Source organism: Ptychodera flava (genome assembly GCF_041260155.1).
Source record: "Ptychodera flava strain L36383 chromosome 23 unlocalized genomic scaffold, AS_Pfla_20210202 Scaffold_23__1_contigs__length_28996876_pilon, whole genome shotgun sequence".
Classification (NCBI taxonomy): domain Eukaryota; kingdom Metazoa; phylum Hemichordata; class Enteropneusta; family Ptychoderidae; genus Ptychodera; species Ptychodera flava.
In genome coordinates this window covers 13,770,906-13,797,921 of record NW_027248277.1, presented here as the reverse complement: position 1 = coordinate 13,797,921, position 27,016 = coordinate 13,770,906, and the positions used below count along the sequence as shown (strand labels likewise).

Below are 27,016 nucleotides of genomic sequence, written 5' to 3'. Positions count from 1 at the left end.
AACCTACCCCTTGGCATAAGAAAAGCCAGTCAGTTTTGATGTTTTGTTCCGATCTGTTGAAAGTCATCCTCCATCTGTGTTTTAGTTTAGATGTCGTGCTTTTACTTTTCACCTATGGATTACCTTCTCGATTTCTTTGCCTGCCCCCCTCTTTCTCCCATGAATTTAACATCAGTGAAAGTGAACTGTGTATCTTAGAAAAATAGTATAACGATATTTTACTGTAATTATTAAGACTAAAGTAAAATATAAGTGCGTATGAAGCGTATGTCATATTGGATGATGATGAGTGGATTACACGAAATCGAAGTAAACGGATGTTTTCCACATGTGTTTGCTTTTCAATAGCGGTTTAGATCGCACGTTTGTAACATTAAAATGTAGTTTCTCTATCCTTGTAACGGATCGCATTTGATAATGGTTCTACTCCGGAATAAAAATGGCGCGATGCGTTCTACAGACTCAGTACGCCCAAATAATCAGGTGATGCCGGTACAAACAAGCCCACATGTGTACTAGCGCGTATGGAAACACACGTACGTCTATGCGCGTTTGCGCACACGGCTTTGTACCGTGGTCGATTCCAATTCCGGTTTGGCCTATTAAGGTGCACCGTTTTATTTATACTTGCAAAAAAAAACACCATAAATTTTACATATCAGTCGTAACCAAAGATGAATCTATTTTACATGATATGGTACTAATAATTCTAAATTATTGGTAATTTCCTTTACGGTTCCCCCATAATTTGACATAGCAAAACTTTCTTTAAGGAATATTTATCGAATGTTCTTCGATGAAAAACACAATGAGGAGTTAGATCATGGTGACGATTCAGTGTGCCTGGTCAATATGCCTATTCCTGAAAATGTCGTACAGGCTATAATTCTGTTTCCAACTTCAGTCCAGTAATCGCAAAAGTAGCAGATGTTCTTTTTTGATATTAGGTACACCAGCACTTTCTCATGACATTAAAAGCAATCAAAACGTGACATTGTGACATTTCTTGCCTGAGTAGGTTTCACACACCCATATATCATGCGTATTTCTTTACATGTCAATTTTATTTCTCTGCGAGCAACGCAAGTGGGCAAGAATAGGCTTGTCACCTTGGTAAGGTCAAATCAAAACAAAAAAGGCGTTATCAGGTAAGATCGCACATCATGTTCATCAGCAATGTTTATCACAAGCCCGAAAATGACTCTACCGAAGTGAAGAAATGTTCATCAGTGATTCTCGATGAGAAGCAATTAGAAGTTGAACGTTTGCCATGCGCATATCGAGAATGCACATGTCTAATGAAGGAAAATTGTGAATATTACATATGTGGGCGAGTTTTCTTTTTCTGATGAGTCTCTAATCATCTAGTGCCAAAAGAGTTTCAAATATTTCTGAAATGTTTGTAAAAACGGCCAAATTATATCACGTAACTTCTCATAAGTAGTTTAGTGGTATTCATTACTGCAACATCGCTATACAATTTCATTCGATATTTTTTTTGGTAATTTCTTTACGAATTTTTATATCGCTTTGCTATAGAAAAATTACCTTGAAGCCAACGTCGGTTGATGAAAAACACCGCAATAATTTCGATTATATCGACCACTTATTGTGTCGGATAAATTTGCCATATTTACGAAAATGTTGTTACAGGTTAAAACGTGCTTTTACCCTAAGGCCAGTACTTGCCAAGGTAACCGATTGTTTTAAAATGCAGATTACGCCAACAGTTTCTCGTGATATTAACAACAATGCAAGGCATGACCTTTCGACATTATCTGTATGAGTAAGCTTCACCGAACTATATATCATGTCCATTTGTTTAACCTTTACAATAATATTTCCCTGCTAGCAATGTAAGTGGGCAAGAACGTGATTGTCACCACCCTAGGTTCAAATTCAAACAAATTTTTACAGTTGAAACATCAAATTATTAGAGTATTGCGCCGTTTGTATGGCAGCGATGATAAAGAGGATTCCTTGTGCTTCGGCCGGAAATCGCGCCCAAAAATGCATAGAACATCGATTTTGACAAAAGCAATGCTTGTTCATTGAATTAATTTTGTCTTTTTGTGGGAGAAACTTTCCAAAGTTTGCGGTACATTATATGGCGCCGAGTCTGTTTCATAACTTCCTTTCCCTTCATCATATGGGGCTCCCGAAGCGTGTTACCCAACAACAGTCGGCGCTACCCATTTAGCGTAAGTCTCCACACCGAGCGAGAGAGAGAGAGAGAAAGAGAAATACAGACACAGACCGACTAAGACTGGAAGACAGAGGCAGACAAACATACGGACAAACAGATACCCTTCACTGAATATTATATCTTTATTTTTGTCCGTCCGTGTGTGTCTATCTTTTTTCATTTCTCTCTGTGAATCGATCTTCGCCTTTCTACACCCATAAATTATGTGTTTATCTTCAGCATTGTTAAAGTGTTGATAGTTCTATTTTCAAATGTAAAGTAGTCACCGTGCTGGTATCACTAGACGTGGGAGTAGGATTTTCACATAATTACCTGCTACTATCACGTTTATAATCGTAGACCGTGCTTGTGAAACGAAAATTCTTGTTATTTGGTAGCGACGGTTAGTAGACCCCATTGGTTGAAAATTATGATGTTACCACGGGTACTTTTGGGAACAACAAACAACATTGAGTTGTCAATGGCACATTTGACAGCATTCATAATTGTTTCCCATACATTAAATGAAATTTACTACTGACATAACGCTAATTCATTGGTCACTACTCTTGATGATGCCTGATCGCGCAAAGCCACGCCCAAATATCCGAACTTGTATCCATAGCAGCATTAAATCACCATCCTTACTGTGCTATAAATGCATGGTACGCAATCGTTCCTTTTCAGTAAATCCTGACGAAAACACCGCGATCAGGAAAAATGAGGCGGTAAGCAGATTTCTGATTTTGCATCTGATCGAAAGGCAAGCTGATATGACCGTCGATTACCGTAAAGCGAATCCCTGGGTTTCTTGCCCTTTGCAGTCGCTATGGAATGGTGACTACTATTAGTTTCGAAAAATGCGTTGATTTGCTTCTTAGTCAACAATGTTGGACTCTTTTGTTGGTCTTTCTCCCCTTTCAGATTTAGCAGAAGCTGCTTGTCGTGTGTTCTACCGATACTTTTCGCTCTATTGCAGTGGAGTCACGGAATCGGTGAGTATCAGAGTATTAGACTGATTCTCATTAGACACGATCAGGTATTCTCAATGTATCAAATCATATCAAGAGCTCGTATAAGTCTCATAACAATTGTTCTGAAGTTAAATGAGCTATGTTCTTATTCATGTTTTCTTTTTGCTAAAAGTAGATGTGATCATTAATTTTACCATAGCCTCGATATTCACTTGTCTATATGCTTATCACCACAGTAGCATAGACAGTCGTGATTTTTTCTGCTAAAGTCTATAATTGCAATTCCTTGTGGTTTACGAAAATAACGGATTAGCACCGGAATGGTCCATCAAATTTGATTCAGAATACGTTGTAATTTTTGTGTTTTTAGTTATCTATTTGGCTGTGAATTAATGAAAATTGAGATATTGTACAATGAACAATTTTAGCTTTATATTTTAATTAATATTAGAGGTCATTAGTATACTGCTTTACAAATATATCAATTTTAATGAAAACATTGACTTATAGAATATGTTATAAACACATAAAATCTTGACAAAACGGAGCTTAGCAATGGTGAAATTGTGAAATAATTTAATCAAAAACTGGTTACAATAAACTCGGATATAGATGCTGTTGATACTGATGCTGAACACTGATGATCCTTTTCACACAGAAATACACACTGAAGTCAGAAATCACTGAATATTCTAATTGATTTTAAAAGCGTCAACTCGATCGGTAAACCGGATAAACTTTAATGAATATGTTTGGTTCAATTTTTACCTTCTCGTGTTTATTTATAGACAGAGAAGGTATTAGAGTTGAAAACCAATATGCTGCTGTCAAGAACTTCCGTCTGTCAAGACTTCCGTCTGTCAAGATCCGTTGACGTCATGCCATTGTGATGGGTCATATCATAAACTGGTGGGGTGTTCATGGCTCAGGTTGAGGTGTGGGAGAACGATTTTGAGCTATGACAAAAATCAAAAGGGACTTAGCGGCATAGCCACAGTGTTAAGCCTTTCTCAAAGGTTTCTTAGTTGACTACAATCTATTACAGACTACTGAGCTGACGTTAGGGGTACTCACTTTGTGTTTGCTCACTCTGTGAGCGCTAGTGTTTGGTACTGAGTTGCGTGGATATCCCCTCATGGCCTCACGTGATCTGGGCCTGTTGCATAATCTGCAGAGATGATCATATGCCTCCGAGTCTGAAAACTGTCATTGTGTAAGCCTGTCGGCATTTTCCTTGCATTTTTTCTCATTTAATTTTGCAAAATATCGGCGAGTACCTCAATATTTCAAGATAACCCTTTCTTCCCAATCGTTTCCTGGAGTTTCAGAGTCATATGAACGAAAATGAGTGAAAGTTTTAGACAGGAAAATCGGACGTCGGCCATGTTCAATGTTTACAGTACAATCAGAAGTTTACGTGGAGGAATTAACCAACAAACACAGGAGTGTTCATGATGCCCGACCTCTAGAGGCAGACCCTCCTATATGAAGTACCACATTTGATGCTTGTGGAAAGCTTGACCACACAATGGAGCATTTAAAATTTTAGAAAATGACAAACTGAATAAGAAGGTATTCAGAAAATGTCAAATACTGAGGAAAAATGCGCAAATATTCAAAATAAACAGGTAACTGATTGGTCAGCTATAAAAAACAATGAAAATGTTTATGATCAAAAGTTTTTGAGATGCGCACATTTTAACAAATAATACAGAAATTATTAACATTATAAAAATAAGACCAAACTATTTTTTCAGGGATGGGACAGGTTGAAATGAGGGGTGAGAGACAAAGGCTCTCCTATTGCTGCATGTGGATGCAGCCACACCATTTCATTTACAGCATACTTATTCACTGTGTTGTGTTCAAGTTCCATATTGTACTGACTGTCATACAAGGATAACATAAGCAAATCAAATCAAATTAGAAAAGGATCAATGCTGTTGTGTGGATTTTGCTGAACATGGCTGATATTTCGCTCTATATATTTGGTATCCAGCAAAGGCATATTTTGATGTAAAGTCAAAATTAACACTACATTGCTGACAATATATTTTACCGTTTCTGCATGAACTTTTCTTTTTTAAATTATAGTATATTAATACTTCAAAAAGATCAACAGTTATCGTGATGTCAACCCATAATTTTACATCACAAAGACTGTAATTCTGCCATTTTTTTTTTGTTTTTCAGTCATTTTATAAATTTTGCACTGCACAAGATGATTGAACAAATTGCAATGTTTGAATTTGTAAACTCAAAGAATAAAAATCCTTTGGTCACAAATTAAATTATTTTTTGAAAAGAAATTTACTCTTAAACACTTTTAGCATATATTCTTTACACGGTCATGTATTTCAAGGAAAATATGCCTATTAAAAACAGTAATTTCTTCACTTTCAATTTTTTTTCAATACTATGACAATTATCAGCCATGAGGTTATACAAACACAAGACCAGATAAGCGTTTTTCATCATTTCCACAGGACTCTTTGGAAAATCCATTAAAAACAGTTAAAAGTGACTGGAAATGATCACTTGGTATACATTTAATTTACAGATGCCAGGTTGTGTGTTTCACATGCACTCAGGTCAGTAAGGAAGTGCGTCATTACTATTTGGACTGTTAATTCTTATTTCTGAATTGTTTAACTTTTTTACACTTTGAACTATCTTTAGGCAGTTTATACTGTAGCTTAGAATTTTTTTGATTGATGTATTTAATCATCTTTTGGGTTCTTTGGGTCCATATCCCACCTCATGCCCCTACATCATCAACTATTTACCAACAACTCCATGCCAACAACCAATTACCTGACCTGGCCACACATTAGAGAAGGTACAGCGTCATTGACGGTATTTTTTTCTTTTCAAATTTGTAGTTGTACATTTTTTGGTGAACTTTAAATCAGCTTTCATGTGGCTCTGTCATTGATTTGTTTTGTTTTTTTATTTTGTTTTCTTTTGTTTTAGGGGTTCTAGCCCTATGCGGGCTGGGCCGCTAAAGAATTTACATGGGTCAAACTTTTTATTCTTCTTCCTCTTCTTTTTCTTCTGTCATTTTGGCGAGGTAGATCCCCGAAACTGTTGTGTGCAGCGTCTTCAAACTTGCAGAGCCTATATTGGCCATATTGGACTTTTCTTAAACCTAAAAATGGCTTCTCCTGTTAACCTACGAGTCTGAACATTTTTGAAATTTGGTGTATGGCAAGCATAATTTCTGGTCTTTGAAATTTTGCGACCTTGCCCGCAATATTGGCTTTTGAAAAAAGTATATTGGCTCTTTAAATTTCTTCTCCAGAACCAGCACACCGAGTGAACTTAAATTTTACTCATATAATCCTTTGTGTAAGCACTTCCAAGTTTACGAAAGGCATTTAGTTTGTTTTCAAGAACCAACATACCGTTCGAACTGTAATTTTGCTCATATTATCCTTAGTTAGAGTATTTTCAAGTTTGTAAAGACATATGGATTTGTCACATTGTTTGGTAGCCATACTGGTCTTTGCAAAGATTCCCATTTCACCTGTAAAAAATTTCTTTATCAAAACCAACAGACAATTTGCACTAAAACTTTATATCATCCTTAGTGTGTGTCCTTTAAAATTCGTGAAACACATTCAGATCGATGACGTATTTAGGCAGCGATATTGGATTATTTAAAAAATTGAATTTGATATTAAAAATCGTCATTTTCAGATGTCACAATAGAAAGTTATGTAATCAGCGAACCGAGTAATCCTGGTAATATAACATACAACAGAGCGACGGAAACTACCATAAAATTTACTGTCACAGTAAATGCAGGCACGTTCGGTGGAAATGTTGAAGGAATTGATGTCTACTTTGAGGATAGCAGTCGTAAAAAGATTGGAACAGAAGCGGCAGCCAGTGGCAAAAACATTCCTGGATCAGTTACTGGTAATAGTGGCAGTGTACACATAGAAGAAAACACTGTGAATCTAAAATTCTACAGCGAAGCAGATTGCACAAACGCTAAAGACCTATGCGTACGGATCAAAGGCAGCGGTGTTGCTCGCACAAACTTCGCATTGTGCTTGGATTTAGGAACGAACTCTGGCCAAGCTGGAGATAAAGAATGTGCAGGTATGGGACCTTGGATAATTAAAACATGCATATCTTTGGCTATTGCATTTATGAGAATGAGGTTTTAATTCGATAATAGTGCAAATTTTAAAACTGACTATGTGCCGCGTAGAAAATGAGTACATACGTATATACTTATACTCAATCACTATTCAGATGTCGTTTAAAGTGTGTGTTGTTCTTCAAATAAACTACATCTTTTAAAAAGCAAATACCCAACATTTGCCGATCGTTGGAACTCATAATAGCCGCCATTCCTGTTTTAACTCTATTAAGAAAATGACGTTTTTCAATTTTCAAAAACGAAAACGCAAGTCTTTTATTACTCCTACAGCTTTTGAATGAGCCACCTCAAGTGATAGATCACATAAAATAGTTGAAAAATTTGAGGCAGCATGTCTGTTCTCGATGTGCATTCTATTTTAAAAATAATTAACAATAGTACTCGGCAACCTACCCTTGTCAATATAGGTATATTCCTTTCATAATGTTCGTATGATAAATGCCTTTGCAGCCGTTATGGCCATCTTTGTGTAAAAAAAGCATTACTATTTAATTAGTATTAATACCTGCACATCTTATAAACTTGGAGACTTTAGGCAATAGTTCCAAAGTCGAACTTAAATACTAAAACTCTGCGAAAAAGTCAAAAAGTTTACTTGGTAGCGGATTTATGTAATGGTAATTGCAAACACCTCTATGGTAAAATATTCTGCACTCGCACGTTTAAAAATCAAGAACGCGCTTTTTCAGTCGGTGTATTAACTTAACTCTCGGGGCAGCGCGGTGCAAATTGGCCTGTGGTTTCCAACACGATAATAATTCGGCACATAATTGAATTATATTACGTTGTCTATGTTGATTTCTCTTCTGACAATCAAGTGACTTTTAATGAACCTGAAATCATATAAAGAATAGTTTTTGGTCTCTGTTTTTCGTATAATAGATCCCCCAACTACCGCAGCACCGGACGATCCATCTAACAAAACAGATGCAACTGCTAGAGATACAGACGGCACTACCACAGGAGGCAAGTGTTACTCATACAGACCATTTCTACCTGTAATATAATATCAGTATGACCATAATATTTGGAGATGTCGTAAAACTTCTTAATGTCATTCCCAAGCTTAAGTAAGCACTAACACCTTTCATTCAACCGCAAGGCAATTTTCAAAGACAGGATCAAAGGCAGCAGCGCTGCTAACACTAATTTGGCATACTGCTTGTATTTAGGAACGATCTCAGGTCAAGCTCGAGATAAAGAATGTGCAGGTTGTGGACTTTTAATGGTCAGAACATGCATATCACATGTTATTGCGTTTATGAAAATGTTTTTTTTTCGTTCTATTTAACTATTCAACTATTTATCTATTTAACTATTTAACGTTCTATTTATTTGTGCAGCATAGAAAATGGGTACATACTTGATATGCAATCACTATTCAGATGTCGTTTAAAGTGTTTGTTGTCCTTCAAGTAAGCTCCATACTTTAAAAAAGCAAATTACCCAAAATTTGCCGATCGTTGAAACCCATAATAGCCGCCATTCCTGTTTTAACTCTATTGGGAAAATGACTTTTCAATTTTCAAAAACAACAACGCTAGTCTTTTATACTTGAAAAACTTAAGAATGACCCTCCTCAAGTGGTAGATCACATAAAAATAAATGGAAAAAATTGAGTACGAGTGTCTATCCTCGATGCGCATTCTATTTTAAAAATAATTGACGATAGAACTCACCCACCTACCCTTGTAGATGTTATGTCAATATAGGTATATTCCTGTTATAGTCTTCTAATGATTAAAATACGTTTGCTGCCGTGATGGCCATCTTTGTGTAAAAAGTCATTCCCATTTAATCAGTATTAACACTTTCACATGTTATGACCTTGCAGACTGTATGCAATATTTCCAAAGGAAAACTTACATACCAAACTCTGCGAAAAACATTTTAATTTGTAGCGGATTTATATAATGGTGAATGCAAAGTTGCACTGTCTATGGTAAAATAGTCTTCATCGTACGTTTAAATATTAAGAACTTTACTCTCGTTGCCACGAGGTACAAGTAAGCCTACGGTTTCCATCACAAATAATTCCGTATATACTTGACTTTATTGTGTTGTCCATGTTATTTCCAATTATGAAAAGCAAGTGACATTTAAAGGGTCTGAAATCGCATTAAGAATAGTTTTTGGTCTCTGTTTTCCGTATAATAGATCCATCAACTACTGCAGCATCGGACGATCCAACTGACCAAACAGATGCAACTGCTAGAGATAGAGACGGCACTACCACGGGAGGCAAGTGTTATTCATATAGACCTTTCCTACTGTAATATCCCTATGATCATAATATTTGGAGATGTCGTAATACTTCTTAATGTCATGCCCAAGGTTAAGTAAGCACTGACACCTTTCATTCAACAGCAAGACAATTTTCAAAGGCAGGATCAAAGGCAGCATTGCTGCTAACACTAATTTGGCATACTGGTTGCATTAGGAACGACGTCTGGCCAAGCTGGAGATAAAAAATGTGAAGGTATTGACAATGAATAATCAAAACATGCATATCATTGGCTTTTGCGTTTATGAGAATGGGGTTTTAGTTCTATTTAACTAATCATGCTAATTTTAATACTGACCATGTACTGCGTAGAAAATGGGCACACACTTATTACTCAGTCACTATTCAGATGCCGTTTAAAGTGTTCTGTTGTTCTTCACATAACCTGCATTTTTATACAAAGCAAATTACCCAAAATTTCCCGATCGTTGAAACTAAAAATGGCTGCAATCCTGTTTTAACTCGTTGGGGGAATGATTTTTTCCCCTTTTCAAAAAACTAAAATTGCAATGTTTTATTACTCCAAAAGCTTTAGAATGAGCCTCTTCAAGTGGTAGATCATACAAAATAGTTGGAAATATTTGAGTGCGAATGTTTATCCTCGATGCGAAATTTATTTAAAAAATTACAATGGAACTAACCCGGCTTTCCTTGTAGATGTCATGTCAATATAGGTAAATTGCTTTCGTGAGCAGGGGTTTCATTAAGAGCCGGCGACATTTAATGGTTACTCTCACGATTTCACCGGCTACTGTTTTGGAAAATTTTTAACCTTTCTTTTCTAAAATGTTTTTACCTTCTGAAATGATACGGACAAGCATCACAAACTGTGTAATCAAACTTTCCAACGGCTTTTATGTAAAAAAAATAAAGTTTAGAAGACGAGCGACTACTATGATCGCTGTGTACTACGGTGAAGTACGGTCTTGCGTATACTGCCTTAATAAAAGTGGATTTGCGAGGAACGATTCTATTACCTAACTGAATTGCCGACTCCTATGTGGTGACCTTTATGTTCGCCGATGAAAACGTGCGTACTACACCTGTCGACCTTCATAAGCTCAATTCAAAAGAAGAAGCGATCACAAGATCAAGCTTCGCTGTACGATCTTCGGTTTTGAAGTGAACAAAGAAACAAGAGAAGGATTTTCGATGGCAATGGCCTGATTTATTCTCATGAAAAACTTGCGGACTACAGTTTGAATTTTAGTAAGCCGACGTGCGGTGCACTACGGTAGGCGTAAATGTGAACGTATATAACCAGCTGCATGTATGATATTACTGCTTTTCGGTCTATCGACGCCAATAAGAACGTTGCCCAGAGTGGTTTAAAACACGATAGACCGTTAACTCATTTCCGTTAACTCATTTCAAAAGCGATCATCAGGTTAAATCCACATGTGACCTTCTGAACGTACAAATTTTCATATCCTATATAATAAGGTTCTTACTTAGCATACCCCATAGTAAAAAAACCTTGAGGGTCTTTGTTTCTTTTTGCGAAATATGTTAATCATTGCCTTTTTTTATCATTATTGATCAATAAATTATCCTTTTTACCTCCCTAGTGGTGTAAAAGCTCTTCATGTACAGATTTCCATACCCAACATCAGGGTTCTTAATTTTTAGCATAAGTACAATAATGAAAACTTTCTCGTTTATTGTGCTTAAAATATCAGTGTTTCATCCAGGATGGCATCAACAAAGGGCATTTCCCCTCTACAAGATTTTTTTGAAGGTGGATTTCACAAGCTCATGTGTTCTCCTTGTACCTCTAAGAAGTGACTGGCACCATTTTTATGGGTGGGGCTGGTCCCTCCCCAATTGATAAAATTAATAGGGGTGGCCAACATTTCAAGAGAGGAGAAATCCCCCATCCCCTTGTCTAGATATATCACTGTATTTATATAATTAATAATAGTGAATTATTATAGTTGACCTCTTAAAAGCATATTTGTTCAAAATATCTTCAACATTACCACAGTGTATCATTTTCACTATGAATTATCATATTAAATCTCCCAGGAATATGGCTTATATGATATGAACACAAATTTGCCATGGAACATTGCTCACAATTCTTCTAAAAATTTTAGAAATTCAGCTGACTGTGAGCTGTAAATAGTGAATATTTTAGCTGATTTTTCAGTGTTTCCGACCTTAGGCCGGGAGGGGAAACACCCTCTCCCGGACCCTCCCAACCCCCAACACTACAAGGGCTTTGTGGTCAAGGCAACTGCAAGCCGCCAACTTTTTTTGCCCCCCCCCCCTACTTCACAACTCAGTGAAACCTCTGTTAATCTTTTAATGATTGAAATAATACGTTTGCTGCCGCGATGGCCATCTTTGCGTCAGAAGGCAGTATTATTTAATTAGTATTAATACTTGCACATTTTATGAACTGAAAGACTGTAAACAATATTTCCAAAGTTTAACTTAATACCAAAATGATGTGAAAAAAATATAATTGGCAGCGGCTTTATATAATGGTAATTGAACAGTTGCAGTGTCAAAAACCTCTGTGGTAAGATATTCTGCAATCGCAAGTACGTTTACAATCAGAATGCGCTTTTTCAGTCTGAGTATTAACTTAACTCTTGTGGCCAAGCGGTGCCAGTTAGCCTGTGGTTTCAAACACGAAAATAACTCGGTACATACTTACATTTCATTATGTTGTCCATGTTGTTCCCACTTCTGACAATCAAGTGACACTTTAAGGATCTGAAATCCATAAAGAATAGTTTTTCTTCTCTGTTTTCGTATAATAGATAAATCAACTACTGCAGCCCAGGACGATCAAACTGACCAAACAGATGCAACTGCTACAGATGCAGGTGCAGACGGCACTACCATAAAAGGCAATTACTCATTCAAACAGACTTTTACCTGTGATATTTCAACGATCATAATATTAGGAGATTTCGTATGTTCTTTCTCAAGGTTAAGTAAGCACTAACACCTTTCATTCAACTGCAAGACGTTTTTCAAGGGCATGATCAAAAGCAGCGATGTTGCTCACACTAACGTCGCATACTGCTTGGTTTTAGGAACGACCTCTGGCCAAGCTGTAGAGAAAGAATGTGCAGGTAAGGGACCTTTGATAATTAAAACATGCATATCATTGGCTATTGCGTATATGAGAATGGTTTTCATTCTATTTCGATAATAATGCAAATTTTAACACTGACCATGTGCCGCTTAGGAAACGGGTACATAAATGATACTCAATTACTATTCAGATGCCACTTAAATTTTTTTGTTGTTCTTGAAATAAAGTGAATCCTTTTCAAAGCAAATTGCCAAACATTTTCCGATCGTTGAAACTCAAAATGGCCACCATCCCTGTTTTAACTTTGTTGGGATAATGATCTTTTTCAATTTTCAAAACACTAAAGTGAAAGTGTTTTAGCACTCTTTAACCTTTAGAATTAGCCTCCTCAAGCGGTAGATCACACAAAAAAGTGAGTCCGAATGTCTGTCCTCGATGCGCATTCTAGTTGAAAAAATAATTTAAAATAGAACTCACCCACCTACCCTTGTAGATATTATATCAATAGAGGTATTTTCTTTCCCAATCTTCTAATAATTAAATTCTGCTGCCGCGATGACCATCTTTGTGTCAATCAGGCAGTGCCAATGTTCATTCCAAAGGTTAAGTAAGCACTAACACCTTTCATTCAACTGCAAGAAAATTTTAACAACTTGTCACGCACTGTTTGTCCACATTTTCCCAGTGGGACTTCTTGTAAACACGACTGTGTTTTCATTTGCAAATTTATGATGAATTAAAATGTGCTAATATGTAATGATTAAAATGTACATTTTTTTCCTAAAAGGTGAAAGTGGTGCTGGAGCAGCGTACCTGAACTTGTCGGTGCTGATTCTAGTTCTGGTAACACAGACTCTTCTCGGCAATTAAGTGGAAACATATGCAACAATGTAAGTATATAATACAAAATCTGTTTTTTCTTAGTGTAGCCGCAATCTCAAAGTTCGGCTTTTTAGTAATGTGCCCATGGACACTTTAAGTAAAATAGTAACATCAGTGGCCATGAAACATTTTATTGGAGAACAATTATCAGAAATTTGACATCAATCGTATTAAATTCAGGAAAAAAATTTTAACATTATCTTAAAGAGTAGTCTGTTTCTTGTCAACAATGAGAGCGTATTTAAAAGTCATCATTGTAATTACAACCTAAAATCGTGAATATACAGACAGACGGACAGACAAATAGACAGCCAGCCAGTACAATAAATAGAGATAGATAGATAGATAGATAGATAGATAGATAGATAGATAGATAGATAGATAGATAGATAGATAGATAGATAGATAGATAGATAGATAAATAGATAGATAGATAGATAGATAGATAGATAGATAGATAGATAGATAGATAGATAGATAGATAGATAGATAGATAGATAGATAGATAGATGGACATTAGGGAAAGACTGCATTAACTTGCATGGTACCTGAAACCCGGGTCCTTAGCTGGCCAACTCGGGTGACAAACGTACATAACAGAAGACTTTTAATCCCCCTAGGTGTGGATACTCCATTGTTACGTTTATCTTATCACACTAAAGGCAGGTCTGTGGTATTAATCCTCTGATAACTAAGTAGGGAAGTAGGGTATTCCTAAGTTAATGGAGCTTTCCCGTAATGATATATAGATAGATAGATAGATAGATAGATAGATAGATAGATAGATAGATAGGTAGATAGATAGATAGATAGATAGATAGATAGATAGATAGAGAGATAGAGAGATAGATTCATTCACACATACATGACTTACTGACTGACTGACTGAATAAATGAATGAACGAATGAATGAATGAATGAATGAATGAATGAATAAATGAATGAATGAGTGAATGAATGAATGAATGAATGAGTGAATGAATGAATGAATGAATGAATGAATGAATATTTGAACGAATAAAGAATACATGAATATTAATGTATTTCGCGGATTTCCCTTTCAGGTAGCAGGATTCGGCATTTTGAAAACAGGTGTATTTTGAAAGCGTTCGTGTTATTCAAGATCATCGATCTACGAGACAACAAGTTATAACATCAGCGGTCATTAAAGTTCGATCAGAAATAATCATTTATAATAAATCATCAATCGTTGTTGCATTATGCATTCCCCTGATAGCCTTCTCTCGATTGAACTGAGTTTTTATACTTTGTGACGTGTATTGTGTCACTCTACTTGAAACAAGACATTTTCTGCAGATGCTTATGACACGGCAACATGACAACCAGGCTGAATCTATGACACTGCTATCGATGACATCAAACGCGATTACTTCCGTGGAGAGGTCGTTTCCGTTTGTAGCGTGACTTCGTACCCGTGATTCAAACTGCGCAGAAGTGAAACGTCTTAACCCTGTCAAAGTCGGTGTAGGATTTGTCATACTGGTGTTGTAATAACTCGCAGGGTTTTGATTTGATTTTGATTTATATTTTTGTCGAGCCACAGCCTTTTTGGTCCTTTGTGGTACGATCTTGATCAGTCATATAGCCACGTAACTGAAAGAGTGAATTATTTCATAGTTATGCATATAGTGAGTGATGTTCGACACCTTTATTTCCTCTGTCTATCTTTACTTATATTCGACAAAATCTAAGAAAACGACGGTCTGGCAACAGGTCGTCAGAGTTTAAACCTGTGTTAAGTTTTACGACACACACAAATGGCTAGTATTCAGTTCAAGCATCCAGGTACTTGAAATGAAATGTTTTCTTGTTTGTAGTTTCTTCTGTTGAAATAAAAATAGTTTTATCAAACTGAATAACTGTATTAAATCGGTGGGAAAAATGAATGTTTCCTTGTATGTGAATGACATTCAGGAAGAAAATATCACTGGTATAGCCTTATTTTCCAGATGTTCTGGAATATTTGACAGTCTATAAAAAGTTGTTCCATAACGATGGTAAGACGGCGATTTGTGCTGTATAGTATATTGCATCAAGCTAAATATACACTTCATAATCCGGCAATGATTTTATTTTTTTTATTTTAACCTTTTTTTTTGTCGAAAACTTAGTGTATGAATAAAAAATGTTAAAAACGGAAAGTCGTTGCTGAATAGCTAACTTGACTCAAATCGCAAGGTGCTTGTAATACAATCCTCATCTTCAGCGCAAGCCCTTTTCGTAACTAAGCAGAGGAGACACCATTGGTCAAAAAATCCACCAATAGTCGATAGAGCGGATATCAACCTCTTCCGTGTCAGCGAACAGAGAATGAGACGGTCGATATTGTTTTCTCTGAAGCGGGAAGGGATTTCATTTTCTTGCCTAGAGAATTAGCCGTCTAGTAGTAAGACTCAGTTATTGCCAGAATGTTTTTTTTAATTTCTCCGATGGGCATGAGAGGTTGCTAACCGTGTCAATAGACAATGACGTTTTGAAGCCACACATTGCTGAAAGTGCGGATTTACTGTACATGCCACCACGCAGCAAATTGGAGCCAGACAAAATGAGCTTAAGAATGACGAAATAGTCTAAACAATGTTGAATTTAATTACGATTTATTTTTGACAATGTGATTCCACTAGGTGCGTCGACAGAAGTCAAACTGATTCAAACTACAGACATTACGTCGTGCAATAAGTATTTATTTTTAAATTATCGAAGTTGAGTGTACAAAGACTAAGAGTATATGAAGAAATACCATAATTGCATTAAAGTGATGTTCCCACTTCCTCTTCATATCACATCGAGATAAATTCGAATAAGAAAAGCTACGCCAAAGATTCGTTTTACGTGATTCATGGAATATGCCGAACTGAAAAAAAAAATATCGTCCTTTTATATTGAACACAAACCCATATCATGTAAATGCAATCATCTCCTCAACCTTAACTTGGTTGAGGCAGTCCAAACTCTCGACGATGATGGCGCTCTGATAACGGGAAACTCCACTAATGTAACAGAAAATCAGCATGACAAAGGTGCATAAGTTTTGCATTTAAAGTACTGCAGTCTACGGTTCATGTAACGGTCATTCTTTGTTATCTCCTCGAATCCTACTATCGCTGACCACTGCCATTTGTCACCCATTGATTTGAAATGACTGGTATACTTGAGTGAAAGAATTGGACGTATTTGAAAATAACGTTGTCACTCGACCGCCTCATTACAGTTATTGGAGGATTGGTTTCTTTAATAGCAAACAATATCAAAACATTTTTTGTTATTTATTTACTGCAATTCAAATATTTTAATCACTTCATCTACTACTTGTCGTTTTAAATGTACTCATTGCGATGCATTATATTCCCAGACAGAAAGGCAGTAATTTTTTAACGGGGTGGGTGGTACACAGAACTGAGAAAGATGGTAGCCAATTTCATTGAAGATGCCTCTAACCATTCAACATGAGAAGAGGGCTATAGAAGATCAGTGTTTACCTTTTCTCGTTTGTACTGAGTCGTACTCGTGTTCTCAAGTGAAATCAGGCCTCTAAGGAAATAGCCTTTGTATAAACGCAGCTGAGCATCACAATAGATAATTTGCATATCCAGAGACCAGTACCTGCGTTATTTCAGATGCTGATCGCTGAACATTCGTAAGAGGGTGGATTTTCTGAAAGATAGCGTATTATGATTGATTCTCCCGACAGAAATTGCCTATTCACAGACATGTGTAAGTACTGCTTATGGGTAACTTTACAAATTGATTTCGTCTGTACCTGTGCATCCGCATTTAAGAAGTCATTTAATATAAGGTAATTTCCCGCCTGTAGCCTGGATCTTATTCAAGGCAATATATTATATATATGTTGACCTTTTGCTCGTCGTTTATTCTGACACGTGTTGTCAAGTGGAACAAGGTCTCCATGACAAATATCCTTTTTACAAACGCAGCTGAGCATCATGGTAGACATTTGCATATCCAGTGACCCGTACCTGCTTTCAGTGAGGTGGTATATGCTGAAGTAACTAGGTGCATCTCACCTGCTATCCAGGAAAAATTACCTATATGGACGCTGTTTCATATTTTCCATGTTGGAAAAAATCAAACAGGTCCTTCGGATCTCTGTAGGATAATGTGTTAATTTATTATTCGGATGACGGAAACTTCTAGTAATGACTTTCACCGCAGCAAGCTGTTCCTGAACGCTGGTCACAGCAAATTCAGTCTTGGCTCACGGGTAAGTGAATATAAGTCTGTCACACATACAGATGACAATGCTAATCCGTGATTTGTTTGGAAGTACCCAGCTAGCTATCACACTTTCAATTGCTTCTCAACGGTGACGTTGTGTTTTAAAGTAATTCACAAACGTATGTGTCTCGAAATTTTATGTCACCTTGGTGAGCAAAAGAGTCCTGTCTCATGCCACTGAGTTACCTTGGCTTGGCAAGCAAGGCCCTTGCTAGAGGTAAACTGTAGTTGAAATGTGCCCAAGCTGTATGATATCAGTGCTCTGCATTAAGCGCGTCCTTCATAGCATTTTGAGCATTTATTTTGCCTTCGCTATTCACAAAATCTTAAGTTGATTAAGTTTACTGTCCCATTTTTATTCTGTATAAGTGTTATAGCTGTCAGCGGGTTTAATCTTTGGCATGCCTTCCCAAAACACCATTCATGCCCACAGATACGACTACAGCAAGTGCAAAGTGAAGGAAGAATGTTCAGAATTAAGGTGAAAGCCTGTACAGTTGTGTTCGAGAATATATGGTTGAACTGATTATTGTCATCTAAGTCTTGTTTGGCATTGATCTCACATCCTCTAGAAAACATTTGATGAATTTGCCGGTCTTTAATCGAAGTTTGAACTCAACAGTTTCCATATCAAATGCTTAACAATTCGCTCATGCAGCACGAAAACGTGTGTTTGACCAACAAAGCTCACCTCAAGGGGGCAACATTTTTGTTCCGAAAGGTCAAAACATGCGTCATTATTGAATGAATTTGCATGAATTTATAAAGAAATTGTCAGGAACATTTTATACGATTTTCCAGCATTTTTGAAGCGCTGCCGTTCATTGTTCAGTGTAATCGTGTCAACATGTATGCCATGATCTTTGACAAGGGAGAGTTTATTATATTTAAAGAGGATGTCACCTTGTGACCTGCCGCGACTCATTTGTCGTGACCAAACACCGCCGCTCTGTCTGAAGGAACGCGACCCTTTGTCTGAGTTAACGCTACACATCTATCTGACCTCAGGCAATCCCTTGTCTGACCTAAAACGACCCTTATGTTTGTCTTTGCATCGATGCCGTTTTGCAGTTAGGAATTATCTCGTCAGAGCAACAGCACATCGCAAATTGATACTAGACAATTAAATATCTTTCTTCTAAGGCGTTACACACTATTAATATATCAACTAAAGTTCAACCCCGCAATGATAATTTAAAGGGAGAAAATCTATATACTCAAGCATAGATCATTTTCTCGTCTCTTTCTTAATATGTAGAGGCCCATTTAGTCCCATGGAGAGTTGGTAATGACAAGTTGGTTATTTTCACCTTCTGTCAGGTTCCGTCATCCTAGTTTGCATACAGCTCTCACGCTTTTGTTGGCACCCCATAAATCAACTCAAGGCACGTTTAGTCGAAAAAATTCTGTACAGGTCTTGCTATTGACCTGAGACGCTTTCTTAACCTAAGATAATTTTGTCACCTTTGGAGATTAAAACCCAATCATTTTTTCCCATATTTGTTCAGACGTCTTGATAAAAAGTGAAACCAATAGGAAATCATGTCATTACAGTCCAGATCTAAAGAAATTACAGAAGAACATAAACATTTACAACATGTGGCAAGAGGATTTATTGCATTAAAAAAGGTATAATTGTCGGTCTTAGGGACTGGACAGAAATTACAATGAAGACGTGCGTTATCAAAATGACTCAGTGCCAAAAATAGCCAACCTTCAAAAGTTCTTGCAAGACCAACATTAGCCCATTCAAAGTTTGATACCAAAAAATAAAAAATATACAAATAAAACAGTGACTAAGCCACTCAGTGTCACAATCCATATCGATAATATCCTAATTGATACATATGTTCTCATTGACCTTTCACCATTCAAAAATAAATACTTTTAAACTTCACAAATAATTATTTTCACTACATGAAAACTTAATTATAAATGCAGTACAGGCATGGGCAATCGCCTGTATTTATTTGAATATAGCCTAATCTAGTCAATTCAGAGAGTATTCTTAGCGAATACAGATCAATTCAGAATGGATAAATAAGTGTAAGCACTCTTCTGTGTACCAGTTTATACACTTCATTGATTCATGCATATTTTTAAAAAATACAGATTTGGATGTGTCTTTATTCGTCTGTGCGTTTGAAAAATGCATATGCATGTGGCGACATTTTATCAAGAACCTGGTTATTTGACGTCACACATTCTATAGGATGACAAGATAAAACAGGAGGATTCTGATCCGAGATTTGTATTGCGCATTTGTACAAGAGTACCCTGGGCAGCGTTTTCATACTGGAGGCTCCTTCGACGGTTTCATTATGCACTGTACTAAGGCGTATTTCAAACAAATCTAATCCAGACGTTGACGCCCCTTTTCTCCTCCCCTCTCCTCCTCCATCTGTCCGTCTCTATCTGCCTATGTCCCTCTGTCTCTGTCTCTCTAAACAAATTTAATCAAGACGTTGACGCCCCTTTCTCTTCCCTGTCCGTATGTTTCTGTCCCTGACTCAGTCTATCTGTCTGTCTGTCTGTCTGTCTGTCTGTCCGTCTCTCTCACACTCTCTCTTTCTCTCTCTCTCACTCTCTCTCACTCTCTCTCTAATATCATTTGGCATGCCTACGTTATCACATCAATACCGAAATCTATCTTGCAGTCAACCAATTGTACTGTGATTATAGATTAACTAACCACATTTAACACGGCAAAGGATGTGTTGTCATATTTGCTCCTACCCAAAGTCTCAATCGGTAATGTAAGGGGGCAACGAATTGCTGAGGATAAAAAAAATCAATGGTGTTCTCGATGGCGAACATCCTACCCTTCATGAAAATTGAGAAGTTTGAAAGTTGGCAGCCGTAATGAATTTTGCACATCACCTAAAATAGGGGCTAATAGCTGACTTCCATTATATGAACTGCACTGCATTACCACAGAGTAATAAAATCACCAGTATAACCAGATTTCTTATATGGAGTAGCATATTGTGATTCATAGTTGTAGCTGGTGTTCAGTGATGATTACCATTCTGGTTAGTAATTGAGCACAACAAACGCGAATTTAGCCCTAGAGATAGAACAAGGAACCAACTATAATAAAGAGCTGTCCCCACTTCCTCTTCATATCACATCGACATGAATTCGAATTATAAAAGCTGCGCCAAAGGTTCGTTTTACTTGATTTATGAAAATACAAAACTGAAAAAAAATATTATTTTTCCTATCGTTTTTGATGAAAAGACATATCATCCTCTTTGATTTAGGCGGTCCAAACTCTCGACGATGATGGCGCTCTGAGTACGGGCAACTCTAATAATGTAACAGACAATTAGAATGATAAAGGTGCATACGTTTTGCCTGTAAGCACAGAAGTCTACGGGTCATGTAATGTCATTCTTTGTTATTTGTCGAATTCTACTTTTACTGACCACTGCCATTTGTGGGCCGACTTGCAACGATTTCGAAGCTGTTATCCAATTGGTTGGCAGAATCTTACCGTTATAATGAAATAATACAAATAAACTCCCTAAGTTGCTGTGAATAGTGACAATCGACCAACCAGATATAACCTTGCAAACACGCTGCGAGTCAGCCGCCATTTGTAACCCCTTAATATGAAATGACTGGAGTCAGAGAATTTGGAATACTTGGGTAAAAGAATTCGACACATTTGCAAATACGTACCTCATCAGGCGGCCGCCTCATTACAGATATTGAAAGAATTGGTTTCGTTCTTAGCAAAAAATAACAAACCAAAACATTTTTTGTGATTTATTTACTACAATTGCAATATTTCCATCACTTTATCTACTACTTGAGTTTATTGTCGTTTTAAATGTACTCAATGCGAAGTACCGTATTCCCGGATAGGGATACAGTATTTTTTAACCGGAACGGGGCGGGTGGGACAGAGAAGGAAGGAAGATAGTGGCCACTTTCATTGAAGGTGACTCTGGCCATTCAACATATGGGAAGAGGGCTACAGAAAAGCAAGCTTTTTGAGATTGTTGCCTTTAAAAGTTACAAAACCTATAGTGTCGTCATCACCGTAAATAAACCAATGACCACTGGGAGCTCTTAGTTTTAATATCTGAAGCGCTTTAGTATAGTTTTCAATAATTTTGGTTTGTAAGTTCTACAAGAAGCGACCGTTTGAGAAGTGAAAAATTGCTTTCAATGAAGTGTCTCTCTACTATGTACGTGCAAATCAAAGAATGAATTCCAGATGTCCTTATACTCACGTTGCTTCTGTAAACAAAACGCAAACAATGCTGGGCTCTCGTATAGATAATTCTCTTACTCTCAGTAGACGGCAATATTAGCAACTATGATCACAAGTTGCCATGAACGGATAATAATGGATCAAAATCATAATATAGTACATTATTATCATACACAAATATACAGTGAAACATTGCATGAGTGAGATAATGTTATTTGCGATGCTATGTCCATTGTGTATGTAGTTTTCTCCCACCAAGTAAATGCAGGGACCATAGACCTGTTTCATACTTTCATGAATAAATAAATAAATAATAAATAAAATAAATAAATAAATAAATAAATAATAATAATACTGATTATAACTTTACTCGTTACTTACATGCAATAAGTCGAGCAAATCACTGACAAAAATGAGAACTCTGTTCTTCCTTTTTTTACCAGCATAGATCGCTGAATATTCGTTAGGGGTGGATTTTTCTGAAAGGTAGCATATTATGATTGTTCTCCACGGAGAAATTGCCTATTCACAGAAAATGTGTGAGTACTGTTTATGGGCTACTGTACAAAATTGATTTCGTTTTGCTTTTGCATTCGCATTTAAGAAGTCATTTAATATTAGGCAATTACCTACAGGAGCACATTCAAGGCAATATGTGTGTTGATATTTTGCTGGACGTTTATTCTGACTCGTGTTATCAAGTAATCCAGGTGCTCCATGACAAATGTCCTTTTACAAACACGGCTGAGCATCACGGTAGAACAATTTGCATATCCAGAGACCAGTACCTCCATTCAGTGAGGTGGTATATGTTGAAGCAACTAGGTGCATCTCACCTGCTATCCAGGAAAAATTACCTTTTTGGACGCTGTTGCATATTTTTAATGTTGGAAAAAATCAAACAGGTCCTTCGATCTCTGTAGGATAATGTTTGATTTTATTATTCGGATGACGAAAACTTCTAGTAATGGCTTTCATCGCAGCCAGCTGTTCTGAACACCGGTCTCGACAAATTCTGTCTCGGTTCACGGGTAAGTGAATATATGTCTGTCACACATACAGATGACAATACTAATTCGTGATTTGTTTGGAAGTAGACAGCTAGCAATCACACTTTCATTTGCTCCTCAACGATGAAGTTGTGTTTTAAAGTAATTCACAAATGTATTTGTCTCGAAATTTTCTGTCACCTCGCTGAGTAAAAGAGTCCCGTCTCACGTCACTGAATTAACTTGGCTTGGCAGGCAAGGCCCTTGCTAAGGTAAACTGTGCTAAGCTATGTGATATCAGTACTGTACAGTTAAGCGCATCCTTCATGGAATTTTGAGCATTTACTTTGCCTTCACTATTCACATTCAGAAAATCTGGCATTCATTAAGTTTACTGTCCCATTTTATTCTGTATAAGTGTTAAAGCTGTCAGCGGGTTTAACCTTTGACATGCCTTCGAAAACACCTTTCATGCGCACAGATACGACTACAGCAAAGTGCAAGGTGGAGGAGGGATGTTCAGAATTAAGGAGTAAGCTCGTACAATTGTGTTTACAGAATATATTGTTGATCTGATTACATGTCATCTAAGCCTTGTTGGCATTGATCACACATCCGCCAGAATGAGATTTGCCGGTCTTTAATCGAAGTTTGAAGGCAACTGTTTCTATGTCACCAACTGTTTCCATGTCAAATGCTGAACAACTTCGCTCATGCAGAACGAAAATGTGTGCTTGACCCACAAAGCTACCTCAAGGGGGCAACATCGTTTAAATTAACAGAGACTTGTTCCGAAAGGTCAAAACATGCGTCATTATTGAATGAATTTGCACTTATTTTTTAGGACATTGTCAGGAACATTTTTTACAATTTTCAAGCATTTTCGAAGCGCTTCCGTTCATTTTTCGGTGTAATCGTGTCCAACAGTGTGCCATGATCTTTGACAAGGGAGCTGTTATTATGTTTAAAGAGGGTTTCACCTTTTGACTTATTTGTCTGACCAACGTCGCCATTTTGTCTGACCAAACACTGCCACGCTGTCAGAGGAACGCGATCTTTTGTCTGACAGCGCTACATACCCGTATGTGTCTCACCTCAGGCAACCCCTTGTCTGATCTAAAGGAACCCTTATTTTTGTCTTTGCTTCGATGCCGTTTTGAGTAAACAATTATCTTGTCAGACCAACAACACATCGCAAATTGATACAAGACAATCGAATATCATTCTTCTAATGCGTGACATACTATTAAAATATCAGCTTAAAGTCAACCCCGCAATGATGAATATAAAAGGAAGAAAATCTATATACTCAAGCAATAGATTATTTTCTCGTCTCTTTCTGAATATCCAAAACTAAGTATGTAGAACCCACTTAGTCCCATGTAGAAGTTGGTAATCACAAGTTGGTTTGTTTCACCTTCTGTCAGGTTCAGTCATCCTAGTTTGCGTACTCACTCACGCTTTTGCGGGTGCTTCATAAATCAACTCAAGGCACGTTAAGTCGAAAACATTCTGTACAGGTCTGGCTATTGACCTGAGACGCGTTCTTAACCCTGATGCCATACAGCCCTGTACAGTGTTTTGTCGAGAGCTTTGCAGTGTGTTCACCTATTTAACCATTTTCAGCGCCAAACATAATTTTTGTCACCACTATATAATAAAACAAAATCATTTTTCCGTATTTTTACAGAAGGTGTGTGTGATAGTGAGCATGCGTGCATGAGTGCTTCACGAACTCTACAACATGTGGAGCGGTCTCAGTCAGAAAAACAACTTAGCCGGCTATTGAACCACTCTTATTGGGAGTGGAGATTTAGCCGAGCGGTTCTCTCTGTGGCCTCTCCGCTAGGCGACTGATGCCGTATGTTATGGGTTCGAACCCGATTGAAAACAAGCCGTATTTTCTACCCTGGGTTGGTAGCTCTGCTGGTGGGACAGAATTGTCCCCGAGGTTAAAGCGATGTATTCGTTGCTTCGCTTCGATAAAGTTTGTATGTGCGATGTGTGATAGTGAGCATGCGTGCGTGAGTGCTTCACGAACTCTACAACGAGTGGAGCGGTCTCAGTGAGGAAAATGTAACAACTTAGCTGGCTATTATACCACTCTTATTGGGAGTGGAGATTTAGCCGAGGCGGTTCTCTCTGTGGCCTCTCCGCTAGGCGACTGATGCTGTATGTTATGGGTTCGAACCCGATTGAAAACTAGCCGTATTTCCCTGACTCTGGGACTCTGTCTATCTCTCTCTCTGTCTCTTTCTCTTTCTATCTTGTCTGTCTGTCCGTCTCTGTAGGTCTGTCTCTGTCTCCCTCTGTCTGTCTGTCTTTCTGTCTCTCTCTGTCTCTGTTCTCCCCTCTCCACTGTCTGTCTGTCTGTCTGTCTGTCTGTCTGTCTGTCTGTCTCTGTGTTTGTGTCTCTCTGTCTCTGTCCTGTCTGTCTATCTGTCTGTCTATCTGTCTGTCTGCCTCTCTCTCTCTCTCTCTCCTCTCTCTCTTCTCTCTCTCTCTCCTCTCTCTCTCTCTCTCTCCTCTCTCTCTCTCTCTCTCTCTCTCTCTCTCTCTCTCCTCTCTCTCTCTCTCTCTCTCTCTCTCTCTCTCTCTCTCTCTCTCTCTCTCTCTCTCTCTCTCTCTCTCTCTCTCTCAAATCATTTGGTATGCCTACGTTATCAGATCAATACTGATATCTACCTTGCGATTAACCAACCTACTGTGATTATAGATTAACTAACCTCATTTAACACGGCATAGTTTGTGTTATCATATTTGCTTCTACCCACAGTCACAATCAGTGTTGATATATAACAGTATTGTGACTGTTGGTTATATATCCAAGTTAACCAAATAATTTAAAAATGTCTTAAGTTGAACAAAGAGACCCCAGAACAGAGTGAGTTCGGTATGCTAATCAGGCTATCGAAACCTGGTAGAGGGCGAAACAAACCCATTGTGATAACAAACTTTCCATAGGACTAAGCTTGGATTTTAATTGTTACTTTTGATATTAAGAAAGAGATGAGAAAATGATGCATTGCTTCATTATATAGATTTCAACCCTTTGAATTCATCTCTGAACTTCTAGTCGATATTCTGATAGTTTATCACACCTTAGAAGAGTGATATTTAATTTGCTAGTAACAATTTGCGATGTGTTATTGATCTAGCAAGATAATTTGTTCTTGCAAAACGGACATCATCGCAAAGACAGACATAAAAGTCGCTTTAGGTCAGACAAGAGGTCACTTTTGGTCAGACATATGTTTAGTTTTGGGCCAGACAAAATGGGTCACGTTCAGTCAGACCAAATGACATCGTTCGGTCAGACCAAAGTACTGAGGAACTGTGGTTACACCAATGAGTCATAGGAGGTCTTATGGTGTCATCCTCTTTAGACTGAATAAACACTTCCTTTTCAAATATCACGGCCTACATGTTGACTCGAATATAATGAACATCAATATAAATCCATGCAGAATTAATTCAAGAATGACCCATATTTGACCTTCAAGAACAACTCTCTATAAATTAAGGAACCCCCTCTTCTTGTGAGCATTGTAGGTCGAGCACACGGTTTTGTATTAGATGATCCAATTTTTCAACACTTAGGCCTAACATGGAAACAGTTGAGTTTAAAGTTTAAATAGAGACCGGCAAATAAAGCTCAGATATGAAATCAAAGGGTTGAAATCTATATACTTAAGCTATTGATCATTTTCTCATATCTTTCTTAATAGTCGCGCCAGCGGCTTACTGACTACGCATGCGCTTATTCATAATATACTATGCGAGTAACCGGAAGTGTACCCTTCTTTCATGGGCGCCGCCATGTTTTTTTTTTTTGAGTACTCGTAAATAAACAAATACGAAACAAATTACTATTATATAACATGCCATTTATAAAATATACCTCTTTTATTAGCCAGTAAAACGTCATTATGCACCTTGTCGCTGATACAGAATATCGTTAATATAGATAAAGGGAGAAAACTGTCGTGCATATGAACGGTGG

At 37.3% G+C, this 27,016-nt stretch overlaps 1 protein-coding gene across 1 annotated transcript in view; it reads left to right on the top strand.

Annotated features, from left to right (window-relative positions):
- The first annotated feature begins 7,661 nt into the window (after positions 1–7,661).
- The window catches only part of LOC139123768 (uncharacterized), a 75,260-nt gene continuing 55,905 nt past the window's right edge, over positions 7,662–27,016 (top strand). Inside the window, exons 1-3 of the mRNA XM_070689922.1 lie at positions 7,662–7,737; positions 8,213–8,296; positions 9,488–9,571. Coding sequence (XP_070546023.1) covers positions 7,662–7,737; positions 8,213–8,296; positions 9,488–9,571 — 244 coding nt within the window. The remainder of the gene's footprint in view (positions 7,738–8,212; positions 8,297–9,487; positions 9,572–27,016) is intronic.